This window comes from Propithecus coquereli, unplaced genomic scaffold, assembly GCF_000956105.1.
Source record: "Propithecus coquereli isolate 6110/MARCELLA unplaced genomic scaffold, Pcoq_1.0 Scaffold383, whole genome shotgun sequence".
Taxonomy (NCBI): domain Eukaryota; kingdom Metazoa; phylum Chordata; class Mammalia; order Primates; family Indriidae; genus Propithecus; species Propithecus coquereli.
In genome coordinates, this window is record NW_012149541.1 from 1,015,148 (window position 1) to 1,038,119 (window position 22,972).

Below are 22,972 nucleotides of genomic sequence, written 5' to 3' on the forward strand. Positions count from 1 at the left end.
CGCGCCCGGCCCCTGGCTTAAGTCTTGACTATGACCTGCAGGATTCTTAGTTAGGACTACCCAGCAATCTGCTCTTGAACTTCTGTCCCACAGAAACCTTGAAATACAGTCATGTGTTGCTTAACGACCTGATGCGTTCTAGGAAATCTACTGTTAGGCAATTTCCTCATTGTGGGAACATCATAGAGTGCACTTACACAGACCGCGTGTCTCTAAACACAGCTAAACATAGAAAAAGGGCAGTAAAAATACACTATTATAATCTCATGAGACCACTGTCACATATGCAGCCCACCATTGACCGAAACATGGTTGGGTGATGTGCAAGTCTAATTAAAAAAAATTTTAAGATGCTAAGCTTTGGGGTAATTGGTTAGACCGCAATAGATAACTAATAACAAGTGTGTGTTGTTTAATTTCCAAACATTTGGGGGTTTCTAGATACCTTATTGTTAGGTTTATATCTTTCACCAAATTTCTTCATTATCCAACCTTTTTTTCGGCCCCATTTTCTCACCTTCCTCTCCTTCTGGAAGTCCTATTAGGTATCTGTTAGACCTCCTGATGTCATCACACATGTCTCTGAAGCTCTGTCCCTGTCTTCCATCTCTTTCTCCCTGTGACTCTCCCGGACTGCCACCCCCTCCCACCTTCTCCACCCAGGCCCTCCTGTCTTTCCTCCATGCCACACTGTGCTCTTTTCGATTTGATGTCACCTCCATTCTGTCGTTCTCTTCAGCCTACGTGTTTTTTTCCTGTTCTTTGCCTTGGTTGACAATCCCTCTCTTACACCTAAAAGACCATAATGCAGAATTTAATCCAGTTTATTTTCCCCTGTTCTTCAGTGAAAAAGCTGATTTTTTACTTAAAAACAGTAGGCAATTAAGGTCCATTGTTTAGCACGCTCACATAGCATGGTTCTTAAGTAAGTTTTTATCTCTGGTGTTAACTGTTGACATAATTTACATGACCAATTAGATTTAGCAATTCTTCTAAGTAAGCAAAACCAACTGGAAGAATGTTTTTTTGGTCTCAACCAGAATTTAGCCTGTGTTTTCACTGTGGAAATATATTTAATCTCTTCACCACAGCATATAATACTCACGCTGCTAACCAGGTTTCACACAGTGTAAGGAAAAAGAACAAAACTCCAGCAGTTTTGCTGATTAGATCTAGAAACATTTGTCCTCTCAAAATAAGATACTGATCACCTGGGGCTTGTTTTTTACTTCAAATGTAAGCACTAATAGAAACACATTAAATACTGAATTCACAATTTATCAACCAAACCAAGTAGTAAATAGTTTTATAATCTTTTCCAGCTTTTCTGTTCCATTTGGTTGCTATCAGAATGTCCACAATGTTGCAGAAACAAGCCTGCTGGGAACTTCCTAACACTGTGGTTCTTAACCACTTAGGAGTTAGGGATCTCCTTGAAAATCTGATAAATGCTGTAGACTCTCTCCCCAGAAAATTCCAAATATATATTTTGCATACAATTTAAGGGAGTTCATTAATGATCTGAAGCCCTTCTATGGAGCCCAACTGAGGAGGTCCTTCTTCTAAAAGTTCTGAATTGTGGGCCAGGTGTGGAGGCTCACGCCTATAATCCTAACACTCTGAGAGGCCAAGGCAGGAGGATCACTTGAGGTCAGGAGTTCAAGACCAGCCTGAGGAAGATCCTCCATCTCTACAAAAAATAGAAAAAATTAGGTGGCGCATGCCTGTAGTCCCAGTTGCTCGGGTGGCTGAGGCAGGAGGAACCCTTGAGCCTGGGAGTTTAAAATCACAGTGAGCTATGATGACGCCACGGCACTCTATCCAGGGCGACAGAGTGAGGCTCTGTCTCAAAGAGCAAAAGTTCTGAATTGTGGCACGATGGAGGCTCACATGTTTCTCGAGCGCATTTCCTTACCATTGCTCTTGCTTCCTCACGAATGGATGGAATAGAAAGGATGCTGTACAGAGCTCCGTTCACATACGGCTGTATCTTTAAGGGAGGAAAAAAACAATCATTTGCAAGTTTTCAAATACTGTGCAACTCTATTATCAAACACCACACAGGAGAACAACCTGGCTAATGAGGAGTGGGTGTTCCCATCCTCACAGCTGTCCTGGGCTCCAGGACGCATGTTTCCAAATGGCAGACACTTCCATCTGCACGTCTCAGCGACAGCTACGATAAAGAGTCCCAAAATCGAATTCATCACTCCCTCCCACAGCTTACCCCTGCTACATTTCATTGCTTAATTAAAGTCATTTCTAACCCGTGACCACCCAGGCTGGAAACTTGAGTCACTGTTGATTCCCCTCTGTCCACGCCTCCTATGCTTGGTCTTCAAGCACCTTTGATAGGAACACCTCTTTTCCATATCCACTGCTGCCGTCCTTGTACGAACATCATCGTCTATGACCTAGGCTACATCAGATCTCCAAATCAGTCTCTGTACTGTCAACGTTCATCCTTTAATCCAGCCATCATATAACTGCCAAAATGCTACAACATGGGCCAAATCATTCCTCTCTCCACCTTGGAAGCCTCCCACAGAGCCCACCTGGGAAGGCCCAATTCTTGTGCACAGCGCCCAGGCTCCTTCAAGAACTGGCCTCAGCCTCATCCCCCTCTGCTCTTCCCTCCCGGCCACCGTGAAGTCTCCATGCTACTTGAGTGACAACCCCCACACCACGCTGTCCCACGCCTTGGCTGGGTTCTTGCAGTTGACCTTGCTGGGAATGCTCTCCACACATGTGTCTATCTGGAAAGTTGCTTCATCCTTTAACGCTCAGCTCTACAAATTCAATACACAATATCACATTTCTTTTAAGGCTTCATCCACATCCATGGGATATTTTAAACACACCAGAGAGAATGTTGATACTGAGGTAGGAATGTTGGGGGCTAGACGATAAGGAGAAAAAGTACCACGGGAGAAGGCCTGGCACAGGCCAGTGAGGCCAGGGTGCGCATAAGGGAGAGGCGAAGGAAAAGCTTCCTGTTTCTGAGTTCTAAAATTTTCAAAATTATAAAAGATTTCCAGTGACTTATAAAAACACCTGGAAGAGCCAGGCACAGTAGCACATGTCTATAAACTCAGCTACTTGGGAGGCTGAGGTAGGAGGATCGCCTGAGCCTAGGGGTTTAAGACCAGGCTGGGCAACATAGCGAGAACGTGTCTCAAAAAAAAAACAACAAAAAACCAAAAAACCCAAAGGTGGGAGAATATACACAACTTTGCAGATGCTGTAACTATCCTAGGCCAGCCATGCACCTGTCAGGTCACAGGTGCTGAGTACCGAGAGCAGCCTCCCCACGCCCAGGGCCAGCAGTGCTAGCAGAGTACCTCATGGTTTTCATGGCCAAGCAGATCTGAAAGGACCTTGAGCACGAGGCCTGCCACCTTGGCACACATGTTCTTCCCTGTAGGAAACAAACCAAAACAAACATGTCACGTCTAAACTCACAAGCACAGTTTTAGGTCAGGCAGACTTGGGTACAAATCTTGGCTCCTCTGCTTATGAGCTATGTGACACTGGGTGAGTCACTTAACCAACCTGGGCCTCAGTTTCCTCCTCTTTAAAATAGGGATTATTATTAATACCCCAAAGGGTGATGCAGAGGTAAGTAAGCTAATGTATGTAAAGGACTTGGGATAGCACGGAACCCATGTGCTCAGGAAATGGTGGTGGTTATCACCAGCCAGAGCACAGAGCGATGTACCGTAGTGAAGTACAGCACGTTGCAGAGCAACGTTCTACCTCCCAAGTGTATATACCGCTATCATAAAAATCATGCAAGTATTTTAGTAATTCCAAACATCATAATAAACACTGTAATAAACTGATAATGAAAGAAAACTGATGAATGTATTAAAGGCTAGGACTTTTTGCATATGCTATTTTTTAAAACAGAAGACTAAAAAACAGTCATTTACTCAGTCAATGTCACACGGTTACGAGGTTCAGATTACAAAGCATCTGAAGGTGAAGATGCTTCCAACAAATACCCTTGAGCTGGCTATTCACCCAGGTAAGCTTTTTCTCTAAACTCTGCAGCTGCTCAGACTGGAGGTGGCCACAGCTAGGACTTGGCACTTCTCCTAAAGGAGCCTCTCTCATCCCAGGTAACAGAGACTTTCAACGGGCCATACTGCAGAAAAGCTACAATCACCACCGTTACCGATTGTGTGAAGGACTTGTGATGCCTACAGGAGCACCCCATCTCCAGGGGTGGTGGGGAGTCGACTGAATACGAGCAGGAAGCCCGGTTTATCATCACTGCTCCTGCCACCGACATAGTCCTGTAGGATCCTGGGAACGTATTTCTCTTTCTTCAAAGAAGGGGATCATAATTCTTAACTTCTTACATTCGAATAATGCAATGAAGATGAAGAAGAATGTAAACGAATTTAGTTTCCTCTTAATGTGGGCACTATACAGATATAAGATGTTCTTTCCTAGGGTAGAATGGTATTTTGGCTTCATGGACTGAACAGCTTACACCTAGCTGGAGATGCTTTCCACTCTTTTTTCTCTTTTTAGTTTTCTATGAGGAGACTCAGAGCAAACCATGGAGGCTCATTGGTAATCCAGATTTGAGGGCCGGGATCTTGTCCCCTCCCCTAGCAGAATGGGGGCAGGGCTGTGAGACCTGCACTCCGGAGGCAGAGGTTCATGAGCAAAGCCACCGAGTACTCCAGTGTGTAGTCAGACAGGCAATCGGGATCCTTCAGAATATCAATCAGCCAGAAGATGAGGCCGTCTTGAATCATTGCTGTCTGCAGCGGGCGCCTAGGACGAAATAGCCTAAGGTAAATTAAAACCGGCAAGAAACTTTTCATATAAGAATATATAGTAATGTGGCCAGGTGCAGTGGCTCACACTTGTAATCTTAGCACTTTGGGAGGCTCACTTGAGCCCAGGAGTTCAAGTCCAGCCTGAGCAACATAGTGAGACCCTGTCACTACAAAAAATAGAAAAATCAGCTGGGCATGGTTTTATGCGCACCTGTAGTCCCAGCTACTCAGGAGGCTGAGGCAGGAAGATCGCTTGAGCCCAGGAATCTGAGGTTACAGTGAGCTGTGATGATACCACTGAACGCTAGCCTGGGCAACAGAGCGAGACCTTGTCTCGAAAAAAAAAAAAAAAAAACAGGAGTATATAGTAATGTGAATGCATATCAGAAAGGACAGAAAGGACAAACTGTACAGAGGATATAGATTCTGAGGATTATTTTATTGTTAAACCCACACAACTGAAACAATAAAAATTGTTTTCCTTGCAGGGATATTGCTAAGCGTTTATAAAAAGATAAGGAAGTTAGGAGGCCTCCCACTTTGAAAGCTTCCTTGTCAATATTTAAAATTAGCAGAACATTACTTCAAATATTTAACATATATTTACTGATATTCTACTTACTCAACCCATGAAACAGGGCCATAGAAATACTTCCTTGACAAATAGATTTTTACCTATGCTCTATATAATCCAGCTTAGGCACTTTGAGCTGTATGAATATAAAGAAAAACAAAAAAGAGCAAAAACCCAGCTTAAGACTATTTGATGCAGATCACTATCATAGGGTAAGGGTAGTTTAACGACCTGGGTAATATAAATTATAAGGAATGATTTTCCACCCAAAGTCCAGGTATAAAACCTTGCGAAATCCAGTACCTCATCAAAATGTGTAATGGTGAATGTCATCATATCAGCTTTAAGAACCGATGAGACTAAATGTGGCAGGAGAAGCCATCTGAATTATTTGAAAATCAAAACACCATGGAGAAGCCAGCCCTATACATCTCTTGATTAACAGGTTATGGTAAAACAACCACCCAGGACAGAACAGCAAAGCCAGTGTCCCTTCATGCTGTTCTTAAACACTATCCCCACCCAATCAGTGAGACTTAGAACATGAGTACAAGGAGACTTGGTCTCTTGGTAAGCATGACTACTTTCTACACTCATTGCAGAGCTGCTGGGAAACTGCAAAAGCATTAAGCACGTTTATAGAACAGAAAAGCTTAAATTACTATTTGGAGGAAAAGACTAAATAGGCAGTAAACATTTGCATTACCAGGAAGAGGTATTTCTTTACCATATCTTGTATCTGTTACTCAACTATAGTTATTAAATTTCTAAAAATTTCCCAGATATGGTCAACATCAAGCTAAGTTATCTCTACACATAGACAGACAAGAAGTGTTGGTGTGAGCTGAGGAAGTCACAGCTCTGGGTATCACCTATGGTTCTTCTCAATCCATACAGTCAGAACAAGAGATTTGCACTTAGACTATTTCACGTCGCAGGCTTCTGGTTATTAGCGAGAGTTAGTGAAACGTTAAACACATTGGATGTGAAGAAAGCGTGTTCATAAGGGGACTGACAGAAAAAGCTGAGGACGCCAGGGACTAGGACCCCCCCCTCCTTTTTTTTTCAGACAGGGTCTTGCTCTGTCATCTGGGCTAGAGTACAGTGGCGTCACCACAGCTCACTGCAACCTCAAACTCCTGGGCTCAAGGGATCCTTCTACCTCAGCCTCCTGAGTAACTGGGACAACAGGTATGCGCCACCATGCCTGGTTAATTTTTCTATTTTTTGTAGAGATGAGGTCTTGCTCTTGCTCAGGCTGGTCTTAAACTCCTGACCTCAAGTGTTCCTACCACCTCGACCTCCCAAAGTGCTAGGATTACAGGCATGAGCCACCGCCCGGCTATAGAATTTTTAATAAAGTGAAAGAGAATGTGAGGTGGTTATGAGGGAAGAAGGACTCTGGAAGAATTACCACATGACCCAACAATTCCACTCCCAGACACCTGTCCAGGAGACAGGAAATACATGTCCACATAAAGACTTCGGTGTTCAAGTGCTCACAGCAGCGTTGCGCGAATCGGCCAAAAGAGAAAACAGCACAAACACCCATCAGTTTATGAGCGGATAAACAAAGCGTAGTACGTCCACATAACGGAGTGCTGTCCAGCAATGGAAAGGAACGCAGTACCGACATGTGCCACAACATGCATAGACCTTGAAAAACCTTCATTATGCTAAGTGAAAGAAGCTAGTCACAAAAGAACACACATCATATGATTCCATTTATATGTAATGTACAATACAAGTAAATCTTCACAAAGTAGGTTAGCAGTTACCTGGGGCTGGGGCAGGAATGAGGAGTGTCTGTAAATGGGTATGAGGTTGCTTTTTGTGGTGACGGAAATGTTTTAAAACTAGATTGTGGTCATGGTGGAACAGCTCTGTAAATATACTAAAAATCACGGAATTGTGGACTTAAAATGGGTGACTTTTATCATATGTAAAGTATGCCTCAATGAAGCTGTTAATTAAAAATAAGCTCCAGGAGCACACCAGATCTGGTTCAAGAAGACGTGTCTAACTGGGAAATTTCTGACATGGACTGGTTCCAAGTCATGACAGAGCCCAGGCCGAGTCTACGGGGTGGGCTGCTGGGATGTGTCGACACGGAACCAGGAGGCCCTCACCCTGAGCCCGCAGGCCTGCCCATCATGCTGAGATGTCCCTCTCTGTGCTCGGCTCCCACGAGGGGGGCTGGCAGCAACTTGAAGGCCGATGCTCTGTGAGGTCTTATTCATGTGTCTGTCCCTAAGCCTGGCACGTGGTCTGAGACACAGTCTAGCACCTGGCTGGCACCAGATGAAGTCCATTAGGAGAATATAATGGTGCTTTTAAAATGTCTTCCTCCATCCCCGCAGCCTTGAGTGGGAAAGTTTGATGGAATAGGGACAGAGTTTCCAGCTCTGCCTTGGAAAGCTGCCCAACCTCTCCTAAGTGTTAGAAAAATATCCTCTGCCTTCTAGGTTGTTATAGGAATAAAATAAGCACTGAATAGTGGCTAAAACAACCCAAATCTGATGTCACAGGAGCCACATGTCCTCTTGCCCAGTCATCACCTGAGGCTGAACTTCTGCAAGGCCCCAAGGACATTCTCCCGAGTGATGACGTCCTTGTCCTCCTCCTTCAGCCTTCCCTCCAGCATCCGAAGCACCTTCGTGTTCTGCGCAAGGTAGAGGCGACCTAATAATATGCCAGACGTGAAACAGGTGAACGGTGGATAGAATTTATCTGGTATGCTCCAAACCCACATTGTATGAAAATTTTGTTTACATATAACAGAATAGAGTTTGGGTAATTTTACTAAAATTTATTAAAATGTATGTCTTGTAACAATTGGTTTTATTCAATCAACTATCTAATGAATAGAAAAACCACGCTTCTTGTAAGCCAAACATAATTCATCACCATGTTCTTGTGGGGAGCAGTGTCTTTTTATTTGCCTAGACTTGATGGTCAGATCTACAAGAAGAAAAAGGGTGTGGATCTGTGTGTTATGAGCCCTTGGCCTTTACAATAGAGGCAGCCAATAAGTGCTGCAGGCCACACTCCCCAATCTTTCTAGATATGCCCAGAGCCTGGAGGAGAAGGTGGGAGGCATACCCGAAATTCTGTGATAAGCCCAGGATGGTCACTAGCCTGCTATGGGTTTCTGAACTGATCAGAGGACATTGATTATGGACACAAGTTTCAATAGCATTACCATATGAATGGCCCTCAGCACATACCCTGGCTTAAAATAAATGTTTGCCAAACGGATGGAAAAATGAACAAATGAATGAATGTACAAAGTTTTAGAGTATCATATATTCGTAACTTGAAAATTTCCTTTATTCACATTAAAAAGAACTCAAACAAGTAAGAACTTATCAAAATGGCATGTTGCAAAATCTTTTTTCTTTTTTTTTTTGAGGCAGAATCTCACACTGTCGCCCCAGGTAGAGTACAGTGGCATCATCCGAACTCACTGCAACGTCACACTCCTGGGCTCAAGCAATTCTCCTGCCTTAGCCTCCTGAGTAGCTGGGCCTATAGGTGTGCGCCACCACGCCCAGCTAATTTTTCTATTTTTACTAGAGACAGGGTCTCACTCTTGCTCAGGCTGGTCTCAAACTCCTGAGCTCAAGCAATCCACCCGCCTCGGCCTCCCAGACAGCTAGGATTACAGGCGTGAGCCACCGCACACGCCTCATTTTGAATTCAGTTATGGTAGCAGGTTATCTTTGGAATTTTCAAATCCTTTGATTTAAGAATTTATAGTCTTTTGGAGAAAATGGTGTAGTGCTTATTAGAATCAACTTTAATTATTTTACCAATCTTATTTTGCCTTCAGTAGAAAACTATAGAAAAATGCATTCATTGCCTGTTAAATACTTGAAAGCAAAATAAGAAGTACTATATTACAAAACCAGAAAGCTTATAGAATAAAACCAGAAAATACAAAATAAACTCCAAAACCATCAAAATGTTCTCTGACATAAATTAAAGCAATATGACAACAACTAATTTTCACAAAAGACCTTAGAGGAATTAAACAATAATAAATTGAGGAAACATATATCATCTCTAAGAAACTTGGGAGCAGTGCTCGCTTTCAAAGGAAAAAACACATCAATAAGACCTAGCTCTTCTCTTTAAGGAAAGCTGCCATCTCACCTTCTGCTAGCGACGCGAAAGCATTGACGAGCCTGGCCATGTACTGCCGCACCACCTCACTCTTCGAGTGCAGCAGCTGAAGCACACTCCTCTGTGGGGAAAAATCAAGACAGATGAAGAAAACGGAGAGGTCAACATATGTCTCCTCTGCGCAGGCCTGAATTTATCAGAGGTGAAACAAACAGACTAAAGCCAAACATTTCATCTGCAAGTCTTGATTTCCAATGGATATTTGACGAGACCTGGAAAAAAGAAGTTAGTCGGATTTCTAAATTAAATGAATTCACTATCCAAAGCACTCAGAACTGTGACTGGCCCAGAATAAGCAGTACTGTTCGTTGCTGTCGTTGCTGCTGCTTTCCCAGGTTAGAATGGTAGATTCAACAGACACATCTAAATTTTGCTCCCTCGAAACCACAGTGAGACGGCAGTAAATGGACTTTTAAAAAAGACGTAAATTCCTTAGGACACAGAGAAGAGCGTAAGAAACTATAACGACACAATTTTGGAAGCAGGAATGCAGGACGGTAACAACAGGCTTAGCAGGCCCAAGAACGCCAAATCTCAGGCAGCAATGGGCGATGCACAATTACCCAATTTCCATCACTTACTCCTCAAAAGGCTTAAGAACTGGGAAAAAGAAAGAAGAAGGACTGAAAGCTGTTCAAGCAGCAGCCTGATCTCACTCCTGCTGCTCCTGCGCACCTCCAGCACAGGGCTGGGGGAGGGGCTGTCTTGTGCAGGTGACACAAAGGGTCTATGGAGCAGAGGACACCGGCACAGGTGAACGGGGGTTCTAGAGCAAATGGAGGATCAGTGTCTAAACGCAGGATGAATGCTGAGCAGAGAACCACTCCTACTCCTCCACCCCCAGTTGGCTCCCAGTACCCTGGCAATCAGACTCTCACCCTCTGCGCAGGAGATTAAAAGACTTCTCAGAGGAAAATGACCAGGCCAAGAGGAAAGAACTGGACACCCTGAAACCAGAGGTTCCAATAAATGGCTCACCCGGATCGTCCTCAGGGGAGCTCTCAGAGCTTCCAATCGGCTTTTTAGTTCGCTCACTCTCACTCTCTCTGTACGAGATAACAAGGACCACCAGACGTGGGAGGAGAGTTCCAACATGGAAGACAGAGCTGGAACAAAGAGGAGGAAAGGAGACTGCGTAGGGAGAAGAAAACTAAAAATAAACAAACATCACTAATATCCTCAAAGATACAAGAAGCTGTACTGCAGCCACAAAACAAGAGAATGCTATAAAAAAGGAAATAAAAAGCTCAACAGAAGGATAGAAAAATAAAGATGAGGAAATCTCCCCAAAAGGGGAACAAAAAGAAAAAGATGGAAGATGGGAGAGAAAAGATAAGAAAAATAGAGAACCAGTTGAGGAGGTCCAACATTCAGAAAGAGAGAACAGAGGAAACAGAAGGGAAGAAATCATCAACAAAAAACTCAAGAAAACTTCCCAGAACTGAAGCTGTCAGACTGAAAGGGCCCCCAAAGTGCTCACACCAATGGATCAAAACACAGCTCTTGAAGGATGTCAATGGGCAGTTTACTAACACTGGTGATAAAAAGAAGATTCAACGTGCCTCTATAGAGAGAAAAACAGGTCACATACAAAAGACCAGGAATTAGAATGAGTTTGGATTTCTCAACAGTAAAACTGGAACCTACGGAGCAATGTCTTCAACATTCTTAAGGAAAATTATTTACAACCCAGAATTCTATGCAAAGAATAAAGACATTTTTAGACCACACATGGTCTCAAAAAATATACTTCCTGCGCATCCTTTGTCTAGAAGCTGTTATCCAAAGGAAGTGCTCCACCAACTGAGAGAGTAAGTCAGGAAAGAAGACGACATGGATACTGGAAGCAGAGAGGCAATTCAGGGGAGAGGTGAAAGGAATCAGCAGAAGTTTGGCGAGGAGACTCCTGATGCAGGAAGCCACAAGTCCAGACTGAACTGAGCTGACTCAGGAGGGTGACGTGTTGAAGGTTATTGTTCCCAAGATGCCTACTGCCAGTACACCATCTTTATTTAGGTCAAATTCTTATTGAAGTATAACATCTACACAGAAAATTGCACAGATGATGAGTATACAGCCTGATGAGTTTTCGCAAAGTGAACATGAGAGTAAACTGACAACCTGAAACTCCTGAATCGTATTGCCTGTACACACAACAGAGAGCGTGCAACTCACTTTGCCAGGGTGCTGTTGCTATGGTTTGAATGTACCCACCAAAACTCATGTTGAAATTTAATTGCCAATGTAACGGTACTAGGACATTTAAGAGGTAATTATGTCAAGAGGGCTCTGCCCTCCCGAAGGGATTAATGCTGTTATCTCGACCCCGGGTTACTTATCTCGGGAGTGGGCTCCTGCTAAAGGATAGATTCCACCCCCATTCTCTCTGCCCAGCATGCCCGCTGCTGCCTTCTGCCATGGGATGACCCTTGCCAGACACTGGCGCCATCCTCTTGGACTTCCCGGCTTCCAGAACTGTGCGCCAAATGAATTTCTATTGCTTATAAATTATCTGGTCTGTGGTGTTCTGTTACAGCTGTGGGAAACGGGCACAGACAGCTGTTTAATCAGTGCTGACAGCGTTGGCTACTCCAGCACACACATTGTGAAGCTTAACAATAGCTTTACATTTTAGAGCATTCTGATAAAAACTCAAATGAAATAACATGAAATAAAATGTAGTATCTTCTTTACATGTGCCGAGTTCAAGATCCTGATCCTCCCACTGTCCAGTGATGCCTGGTGCAGACACATGCAGGAGGGGCAGGGAGGAGGAGGAGGAGGACCACCACGCAGAGACGCCTCGGTGCCAGGCCCCGGCTGCGCATGTCCCTCGCGTGACTGCACGTCATCATCTCAACAACAGCGTGAGGCTCCTGTTCCTAGATGGGGAAGCTCCTGAGACTGACTCACCTGCTTAAAATGACCTGGCTAATGAACGGCAGAGCACAGGTTGGAAAGCAATGGATCTCACCCCAGAGCTCATACTTTCCCACATCATCAGTAGACCTATCTGATTCAAAGCTGTGTATAAATATTGTGTTAAAGACACATTTTCACTCAGGCCCAGACGAAAAAAGTCCCGCATTTGCTTATATACCTTGTCCATCCTAAGTCCTACTCAGTTTTCAGGACTCATGGAACAAAGTGAGGTGCAGGAAAGAGTTGGGAATTTGAGAAAAGGAAAAATGGCAAAAAGGAGCTCCAGAGACAAATCGAGCAGTTCTAACTTGTTTAGAACTCTCTACTAGCAGTTAGCTGGTGAGGTCTGTTATCCGGGGTGAACAACAGGTTTCACTAGCTAGCCAGCTAGAGGCTGCCATATGGTCACTGTGCTGAGATACGCACAGAAACGAAAGCTTCCCCATCTGCCAAGGTCATTCCCTCACCCCGAAGGCCCTGGCTGGGCTCCGGGCCACCTCCTGCCCACCTGGCTGTGGCTATGACAGTCCAAGAGGTCGTTGCTGACGTAGGCTTGCAAGACGGTCTCCCTCTGCTCTCCAGGATGGGATGTGGTCAAGCGCTGGAGTGAAGAAAAACAAAAGTAATGACCCCTAAGTTACATAGGACCAGGGAGAAACATTTTCATATAGCACGTGTGGTTTTTTTTTGTTTTTTTTTTGAGACAGAGTCTCACTCTGTTGCCCTGGCTAGAGTGAGTGCCGTGGCGTCATCCTAGCTCACAGCAACCTCAAACTCCTGGGCTCAAGTGATCCTCCTGTCTCAGCCTCCCGAGTAGCTGGGACTACAGGCATGTGCCACCATGCCCGGCTAATTTTTTCTATATTTTTAGTTGTCCAGATCATTTCTTTCTATTTTTAGTAGAGACAGGGTCTTGCTCTTGCTCAGGCTGGTCTGGAACTCCTGAGCTCAAACGATCCCAAACGATCCGCCCGCCTTGGCCTCCCAGAGTGCTGGGATTACAGGCGTGAGCCACCGCGCCCGGACGCAGGTGTGTTTTAAAAGGCTTATAACTGCCCACAATAAATAACATCCAGCTGGGAGCTAGTTAACCAACCAGCCAGTCAATTAACAAGAACTTACGATGCTGGACTTCCTAATGGGTGATGTAGGGGATGCTGGAGTGAATTTTCATGTGAAAGCCTCAGAGAAGGAAGCGGCAAGATTCCCAACTCTCAGTGTGCAGACAAGGGAGAGCTCACCAACGCCCGGAGCGGCTTTTCTTGTAGGAAGGGGCTCGAGAGTTGGCCCCTGAGGATGGGCGGACGATTAACCAAGCACGGCGGAACGTGAGTGTGGTGGGGGACAGGGAAGTGTGATCCAGCTCAGGGAGGTACAAAATACAGGGTGCATTTGAGCGGGCTCAACAGCAGGGCCCAGAGCAGGCTGTAGAGCGCGTTGAATGCCTGGCATGCAGCACACGTGTGTGTGTGTGTGTGTGCGCGCGTGTGTGTACGGGGTAGCTGGCTGGAATTCTGAAAAGCCTTAATTCTGTTATGTTGCTGTAAGAATTGACGCAATATCCACAGGGCAGGAAGAAAACTTACGTGCGTGTGTGTGTGCACATGGGTGTGCAGAGGTGCGAGCTGGGAGATGACAGAGCCATGTAACTGCAGTGAGCAAATGTTCTTGCTTCTCCAGGAAAATCTTACAAGATAAAATCCCGAGGCTGTAGGCCCTGCTTTTGGCCAAACAGAAGGCAGATGTGCAAAGAACATGCTGGTTCTTGGCGTGGGCAAGAGGACAGCAAGAGCAACGGACACCCAAGAGTGGGAGGGAGAGCTGGGAAGGCCTGCAGAGGCAAGTGTTGCTGACAGACGCTGACCACTGTGGCCGGGCAAGGCGTCAAAGGTAAAGGGGGACTGTCCTGAAGGAGGGGTGTGCCCAGAGTGTCACGTGGGACGTTGCCGACCTTCTGTCAAGTTCACTGAGGTTGAGGCAAGGGCAAGGGGCTAGATGGGGGACTGGAGAGGGACACAGAAAAACCATAAGAAACCTGTTCATTTTTCCTGTGAACATTCTGTGAAAATGTCATTCTCTCAGCAGAGGAATACCCTGTCTCCTCAAGAGGCTCTGGAGTGGCACGGACCGAGAGGACGTGCTGAGTGAGCAAACCAAGAGCCAAATAAAAGATGAGTTTGAGAACTTGAGCAGAGAGGAAAATGGCCAGGGTGGGGACGGCCACATGCTGCCCCACCCACTCTGGACAAATGACCCAAACAAAACAAGAACAGACATCACTGCTTGACCACAGGGCTCTTCCTGCTGATCCTGGAGTCTCAGAGCATGCCTCGAGATATGTTGCAGGAAGCACCACCAAACATCAGAAGTGTAAGTGACAACTGTTTCTATCCAGAGACAGGGAAATTGCCCACAGGATTTTGATGCCAAGATGCCTTGAAATTTGGGGATCCATGATGGAGTCTGATGCTAATGCACAGTGAGTTAGAGTGGATCATCCAGTTAAATAGCCAACCAGGGTTGGCTTAAGCCAGCAGCTCTCAAAGTACAATCTGGGGAACCATAGGGAATCCCCAAAACCCTTTCAAGGGGTCTGCAAGGTCATAATTATTTTCATAATACTACTAAGACATGATCTGCTTTCTTCATGCTCAATCTCTCAGAGGCTATATGAATTGGGACACTATGACAAATCAAACGCAAAAGCAGACATGAGACTCCAGCTGTCCTCCATCAAGCCAGACATTAAAGAAATTTGCAAAAATGTAAAATGATGCTATCCTCACTAATTTTTTTTATTATTTGGAAAATAGTTATTTTTCATAAAAATACATTATTTATGTTAACATGTCATTCATTTATTATTATTCATTTTAAGTGAATTAACAAATATATTTTAAGAATTTTCTCAGTTTTGATTTCTAATATTGAACATATTGGTAGATAAACTTCATGTAAACAGAAGGTCTCTGTGGTCCTCAGTAATTTGGGGGAGTGGAAAGGGCTCTGAGACCAAAAAGCTTGAGAAGCAACTGCTGGTTTACACTGTGATCCATCTGAAGACTGGGAAGAAAAGCAACAACTCGGCTTGCTTCCCCTAGAGCCTTGTTAACCTGAGTTCTTTTCCTTGAACCTGAACCCTTGAGCCTGCCCAGGGTGGCTGCATGGCAGTGCTCGAACAGAGGTTTCTGCAGGGCTGTGGAGCGAGCCCAACTCCACGCTCTCACACAAGGGTGTCCACAAGCAGGGAGTTAGGCTCATGACCAGGAAAGGGCCATGTGGCAGGGGCAGGGCCTTGGACCTGCATGTATCACATCACACAAAGGCAATGGCAACTATGATATCAATATAGGATTCTTGGTTGGTTTTGGTTTTTTTTTGTAAAAGACAGGGTGTCCTCTGTCACCCAGGCTGGAGTGCAGGGTATGATCATAGCTCACTGTAACCTCAAACTCCTGGGCTCAAGTAGTCCTCCTGCCTCAACCTCTGGAGTAGCTGGGACTACAGGTGCATGCCACCATGCCTGGTTAATGTTTTTATTTTTTGTAGAGATGGGGTCTTCCCCTATTGCCCAGGCTGGTCTTGAACTCCTGTCCCTCAAGTGATCCTCCTGCCTTGGCCTCCCAAAGTGCTGGGATTACAGGCATAAGCCACTGCCCCAGGCCAATACAGGGTTTTTTTAAAAGGAGCCCAAGGCTATCTTCAGAAGCTGTGTTAAACTTTCGTTCTTGGTGTCAGTAGGCAGCAAGAAAAAAGATTTTTAGATGGGTTAAAAGATGCAAGCAAGGTAGCCAGCCAAGGAAACCAGTATAGGTTTTGTTGTTTTGTTGTTTAACTTCAAGGAAAAGGTACCTACCCAGCGCAGAGCCTGCAACAAGAAGGCTTTCAAACGATCGCTCCCCCAAACCAAATCCTTCTTCAGTTTCTCATAATCCAGGGAGGGCAGTAATGGGACATCTTTCAATTTCCTATTCAGCAAGCCAAGTTCAAAGAGAAAGAAAAGGGCAAAAGGGTATGTTCATTACGACTCCTGAGCATTATGACACCTGATCTAGAGTTGTGCAGATAGACCAGCAGTGGACAGCTATTCCCCTGGGTTCCCGGAATGAACTCCCAGCTTCCACACGGGGGGCTGGCTGGGTTCCAGGTTCCCTGCCCCTGCTTCGACTGGCTCAGTTCCACTCTTTCTGCTGGATGGACTGAGGTTCTGTTTAACATATTTCCTAAAATGAGGAGTCTCTGCCTGAACAGATTTAGAAATCCCCACATTCACTTTAAGCCAGGGCTCCATATGATGGGAAAGAAATCACCTTGGAGGCATCAAAACTTTCCACCGAATTTCCGTTTAGAACTCTAAGCAAAGCCCAAAGACTACTACATTAGCAGGCCCCAAGAGTTCCACCTACAAACCTGAAACCACTGTCCCGCTCCAGCCTGAGGGACCTGACAGGGGAGTGTGAAGGACAGATCAGGGGTCAGGAAACTAGTGTGGAGAGCAAACGGGTGGGTGGCTTGGCCAAGGAGGTAGAAGTGCATGGTCAGGAAGCGGCTGGGGGTTATGGCTCTGAGACCAGCTGACTGTAGGACAATTGGCAGACTCTCTTCAAGAAGACCCCAAATCAAAGACCTCAGGGGAGTTAGGTTTCAATTAAGAGAAATCTTTCTTTCTTTTTTTTTTTTTTTGAGACAGTCACTCTGTTGCCTGGGCTAGAGTGCTGTGGCGTCAGCCTAGCTCACAGCAACCTCAAACTCCTGAGCTTAAGCGATCCTCCTGCCTCAGCCTCCCGAGTAGCTGGGACTACAGGCATGCACCACCATGCCTGGCTAAATTTTTCTACATATTTTTAGTTGTCCATCTAATTTCTTTCTATTTTTAGTAGAGACGGGGTCTCGCTCTTGCTCAGGCTGGTCTCGAACTCCTAAGCTCAAACGATCCACCCACCTCGGCCTTCCAGAGTGCTAGGATTACAGGCATGAGCCACTGCGCCTGGCCAGATCTTTCATTTTTTACAATTTTTGTTTGGTTTTATTACTAATTAAAAAAATTGTATTGATACATAATAATTATACATATTTGTGGGGTACACATCATGTTTTGATGCATGCATACAATGTGTAATGATCAAATCAGGGTAATTAGCATATCCATCACCTCAAACATTTCTCATTTCTTTGTGTTGGGTAAGAGAGATCTCTGATTAGAGAGCTACACAGCTCAGACTGACCCAACACCTGCCTTTGGTTAGCCAGAAACAAAAGGAATCACCTCAGATTCCTTGCCACTAAAACAAGTGTCTTCTTCACATTTTGTTTTGTTGAAGAAAAGGAGATGTACGGAAAAAGAGAGTGCATGGAAAAACACGTGAAACTGAGTGAGGTCTGTGGTCTAGTTTATGGTACCGTATCAATGGCAATTTCCTCATTATGATGTAATGCTACAGTCATTTAAGATGTCACGACTGGGGAAGCCGGGAGCCTCAACTTCCTGTAAACCTATATTTCAAAATAAAAAGCTAAAAACCAGCCGGGCGTGGTCTGATGAACATGCATCAGACACTCCCATGGGTGACAGCCTAACTGATTTGGATAGGAATGCTAGGGCATGCACAAAGCTATCCCGTGACCCTGGTCACAGCATGGACCAGCAGAGAACATAAAATTTAGAGACTACGTCGCTGTTGACTGTTGACTGCACTATGATGTAGATTAAGTTCATTTCTATAGAATACCATAGGAACAATTCAACAGTTTTTTTCCATTTGATGCTACCTTACCAAAACAAATAGAATGAACATTAAAAGATAATTCTAGTTCAACATTACGTATAAGTACTGGTATTTCCTTTAATATCCACACATAGCTCTAGCTCAAAGGCATTATTCTAAACTAGGCTGCTAAGATAAGTGTTTATTAAAGATATTTTAAATTCTGGTTTTACACAGGGCTGTTCTCCTTAATAAAAATTCCTAAAAGCAGTTACTTACACAGGTGCCAAGGAGGCTCGTAACATGGTGGAAGCCTGCGGGGCGGGGGACAGAAGGAAACAGACCATGTTAAACACCGACAGCAATGCCTTAATCCTAAATCACGCTAACAGCACAGAATCTGTTGGCGGAGCTTTCAATCCATTTTGTTCGCCAAACAAAGTCATACATGATTTAAAAATCAGCCCAAACCAAAGGTAAGTCACATTGCCACTGATGTACCTCACAAACCGCCCACTCTGGTGTTGTTCTCCAAGCAAAACCCCACAGAAAATGGTGGGTTCTCCCTACTGAAACTCACCGAGACATTTTAAGCTGCCTGGTTAAAGACATTATGAAGAACAAAAGCAAGATTTTCTCTTCAAGTATAAAATTAACACATGTACTTTGTACCAAGTCAACACTCTAGAGGTGTTTAAAGAAAAAATTAACAATCCCCCATTGCACCCGATTCTCTTTTAATCTTGTCTATAGGTCTAATCATTGCCTACCTTATAGACATTGACATTGTCCCACTTATTGTGTGTGTGTATTTTTTTTTTTTTGGACACTAAGGCAGTGCCTTATTAAAAATATACTAAAAGAGATTTGAGAAACATAACCAGATGCAGTGTGTGGCACTTGTTTGGACAGACTCAAATAAATGAACTGCAAAAAGATGTTTCGAGAAAATAAGAGGAATTTGAACATGAACTGGTAGTAGATACTAAGGCATTAGTGTTAATTGTATTTGGCATTGTGGTTATATGTGTGCGTGTTTTTTAAAGCCCCTATCTGTTAGAGATATACGTTGAATTATTTAACATGCAGGTGGCATGATATGTGTGGAATTGGCTTTAAGGAACTCAGGGGAGAAAAAATATGTAGAGGAGAAGAAAGGAACAAGGTTAGTCAAACGCCATTAATTGCTGAAGTTGGTGATGAGCACACAGGGATTTATTTTATGATTCTGCCTACTTTCGGATGTTTGAAAATACTTAAAAAACAAATGAACAAAAAGCCTCTTCAAAACCTGCTTATCTATGGTTACTTACTGGCAACAATAAGCCTAGCCATGCTCTGAGAGCTAAGTTAAGACTCCCAAAAGTGGTTTGGGGGATCAAAGGGTCTGTGATTTTCAGTCCCGATAAACATCCCCAGATGCCCAGTGCTGCAGGAGAGGAGGGTTCGTCCTCATGACTGGGCAGAATCGCTCTGAACGGCGATCTGTCTCATCATTGTCTTAATTGTTTAAACTGTAGTGATACTGGCCATTCTTTTTCAAAGGTATTATCTGCTCTTTGCTCTTGTCTTCATGCCTTATGTGACGCCAGACTGTTTTCATGGGTTTCAGTCTTGATTCAGAAGGCCTGCCCTACCTCAAGCTTAGACACACATTTTCTCTCAATTCTTCTAACGTTGTTATAGTTTATTTTTTATGCTGAGATATTTCTTCTACTGGAATTTATGTTAATCCATTTTCCTTTTCGGTGTGAAAGGAAGTGGTGTACAACCACTTAGTTTTCTTGTTCTCTGAGAGCCAATTATGGGAGCACGGTATAAACCAGTGGTCCCATCAGGCTGCCTGATTTAACCTCAAAATGCTTCAATCAGTAAGTCTTGCTTCCTCCTTCTCTCTTCTTCTCCTTTTTACTATTTGAATTTGAACACTGAGGTGGAAGAAGCATGATCTTTAGGCCCCGCAGCTCCCCACGGTCTGACATCGGCTGCTTCCCTCACTTCCCAGAGCCCGAAGGCATCTGGCTCCGTGACCCATGGGATAAACCACCCTTTCCCACCTCTGTCGTCTGCCAGGTTTACATCCATCCTTAGATCTATTTCTGGACTCTCTAGCCCAGCAGTCCCCAACCTTTTTGACAGCAGGGACCAGTCTCATGGAAGACAGTTTTTCCACAGGCGTGGAGGGGGAGTCGCCTCTCATGGGGAGCACACAACGTGGATCTCTGCATGTGCAGTTTGCAGCGGGGACCGTGTTCCTATGAGGGTCTGATGCCGCTGCCGATCTGACAGGGGCGGGGCTGGGGCGGTGATGCAGCAATGGGGGGCGGCTGTGGGTGCAGGTGGGGCTTTGCTGGCTCGATCCCCTGCTGTGCGGCCCAGTTCATGGTCTGTGGCCCGGCGGGTTGAGGACCACAGCTCCAGCCCCTTGCTGCTCAAAGTGTGCTCCTCAGACAGGCAGCACCAGCATGACCCGGATTTTGTTAGAAATACAGAATTTCAGGGCCCATCCCAGACCTCCTGGACCAGGATCTGCATTTCAGCCAGGTGTCCTGGGCCGTGCCTGCACATTAACACCTGAGAAGCCCAACTCTGGCCCATGATGGATCATTCCTAAGCAGTAACACCCTGTTCTGATAACAATCATATTATAGGAAGTTCATACCTGGTAAGGCAACTTCTCCTCTGTTACATTAATTTTTCAAACACTTTTGGCTATTCTCAGATATTTATCTACTTAATTTTATATAACACCTATAAATTAGCTTTATAATGGGCATCGAAGGTGGTTTTTTGTTCACTGGTTTGAAAGAAAAGGGCATTCCTAGCCCTCTGTTGTAGAATGCGGCAAGGACATCTGTTTCTCGGTGCCTGACTACGTGCTTTCCGTGAATATCCATGAGAGAAACTTCCTCAGGCCTTAGCGCCAGGAATGACGGTGTGACGCAGTTGTATGAACGTCCGGTCTCTTTTTTTGAGACAGAGTTTCGCTGTGAGCCACTGCACTCGGCCTTATCCAGTCTTTTTAAAAAATGTGTTTAAACTTGTTTTTAAATTATAAAAGTAATAAACCTGCTGGGAAAACTGAATGGTTGAAGGGCACCTAGAGAACTTTCATGGCATTGAAATGGTCTGTTTTAGGGAATGTGTGGTGGGCTCCTGGGTGTTCATTTTAACATTGTGCTTCCTAGCCCTCATGTGCAACACACGTGTTGTTTTGGATGCAGGAAATATTACATAGTAAAATTTATATGACTGCCCTCTCTTGCTGTTATGAGCACTGTGAATCATGTAACTGTTCATGTTTCCTATTTTGCATAGGCTGCTAGAAAGCTCAGAGCCTGCCTCTCCAGAGGTACAGCACTTCATGACATGCATTTTTCATATCAGCCTTTGTTCTTGATTATTTTTATCTTTCCTACCCTTATTTTCATTTAACCACAATTTCTTTATTTATTTTTTATTTTCTATTTTCTCATTTCTCACTTTTTCCCCTCAGAATAAGCTACTTCAAACCTTGAGAATGTGGTAGGGTATAAATTTTTTTTAAAATACTAAAACAGGGCTGGGCGCAGTGGCTCACTCCTATAATCCTAGCACTCTGGGAGGCCAAGGCGGGAGGATCGCTTGAGCTCAGGAGTCGGAGACCAGCCTGAGCAAGAGCGAGACCCCATCTCTGCTAAAAATAGAAAAATTAGCTGGGCATGGTGTAGTCCTAGCTACTTGGGAGGTTGAGGTGGGAGGACTGCTTGAGCCCAGGAGTTGGAGGTTGCTGTGAGCTAGGCTGATGCCACGGCACTCTAGCCAGGGCCACATAGTGAGACTCTGTCTCAAAAAAAAAAAAAAACTAAAAAAGGCCCCTATTTATTAATACTCTAATATTAACGTGCAAACCCTTATTTAAAAGTTGTGATTCTGACCCACCAGGTGCCTCAGGATCACCCAGGAGCTTCGTTCCAAAACTACACACCTCGCTTCACCCTCCAGCCTCTGAACCAGGCAGCAGATTGGCATGAGCTCCAGGGCCATGGGTTCCGGAACTTTGAAGACTTGCTTGGGAGACACTGATCTGCTCCCCTGGTTAAGAACCCCTGTCTCAAAACCACGTGCCTCCAGATGTGCTAGCCTAAGGACGTAACATCACGTGGGTAATATTTGGCTGAGGATGCATAACCTGAACCTAATTACAAGGAAAAATCAAACATGAAAGGAGAAATATTATATTTTTTAAAAAAGAGGAAAATTGTGTTCTAAAATGTCAACGTCATGAAAGTCAAAGAAGGACTAGGGAAATGTTCAAGATTAAAAGAGGCTAAGGAGCCATGACAACTCAGTGCAATGCCTGGCCCCAGGCTACTGGAGGAGGGGAAATGCTTTTAATATAAAGGGCATTATTGGCTCAACTGACAAAATTGGAAAATGGATGGTAGATTAGATAAGAAGACTGTGTCACTGTTAAATTTACTGAAGTTGGTAACTGTACGGTTATCTAAGAGAATATTCCTAGTCTTAAGAAAAATACACGGAAGTATTTAGGGGTAGAAGGCCATAGTATATGCAATTAATCTTCAAATGGTTCAGAAAACAGATTGCGCATGTGTGGAAAGGGAACGAGAACAAACGAATGGGGTAAAGGTTAACAGTCGATGAATCTGTGTAAAGGGTATACTAGTGTCCTTTGTGCTATTTTTGCAACTTTTCTGTAAGTTTACAATTATTCCAAGTAAAAAGCTAAAAAAAAAAAAAAAAAAAAGAGCCCCTGCCTTAGAACACATAACTTCCAAAATGGCAGTTAT

At 44.4% G+C, this 22,972-nt stretch overlaps 1 protein-coding gene across 1 annotated transcript in view; it reads right to left on the reverse strand.

Annotated features, from left to right (window-relative positions):
• ARMC9 (armadillo repeat containing 9) overlaps nt 1-22,972 on the reverse strand; it is a 161,880-nt gene that overhangs the window by 106,014 nt on the left and 32,894 nt on the right. The window contains exons 8-15 of the mRNA XM_012652188.1: nt 18,459-18,493; nt 16,331-16,442; nt 12,983-13,075; nt 9,523-9,613; nt 7,926-8,049; nt 4,649-4,788; nt 3,342-3,418; nt 1,916-1,990 (exon numbers count right to left, since the gene is read on the reverse strand). Of these exons, the coding sequence (XP_012507642.1) occupies nt 1,916-1,990; nt 3,342-3,418; nt 4,649-4,788; nt 7,926-8,049; nt 9,523-9,613; nt 12,983-13,075; nt 16,331-16,442; nt 18,459-18,493 (747 nt within the window). The remainder of the gene's footprint in view (nt 1-1,915; nt 1,991-3,341; nt 3,419-4,648; nt 4,789-7,925; nt 8,050-9,522; nt 9,614-12,982; nt 13,076-16,330; nt 16,443-18,458; nt 18,494-22,972) is intronic.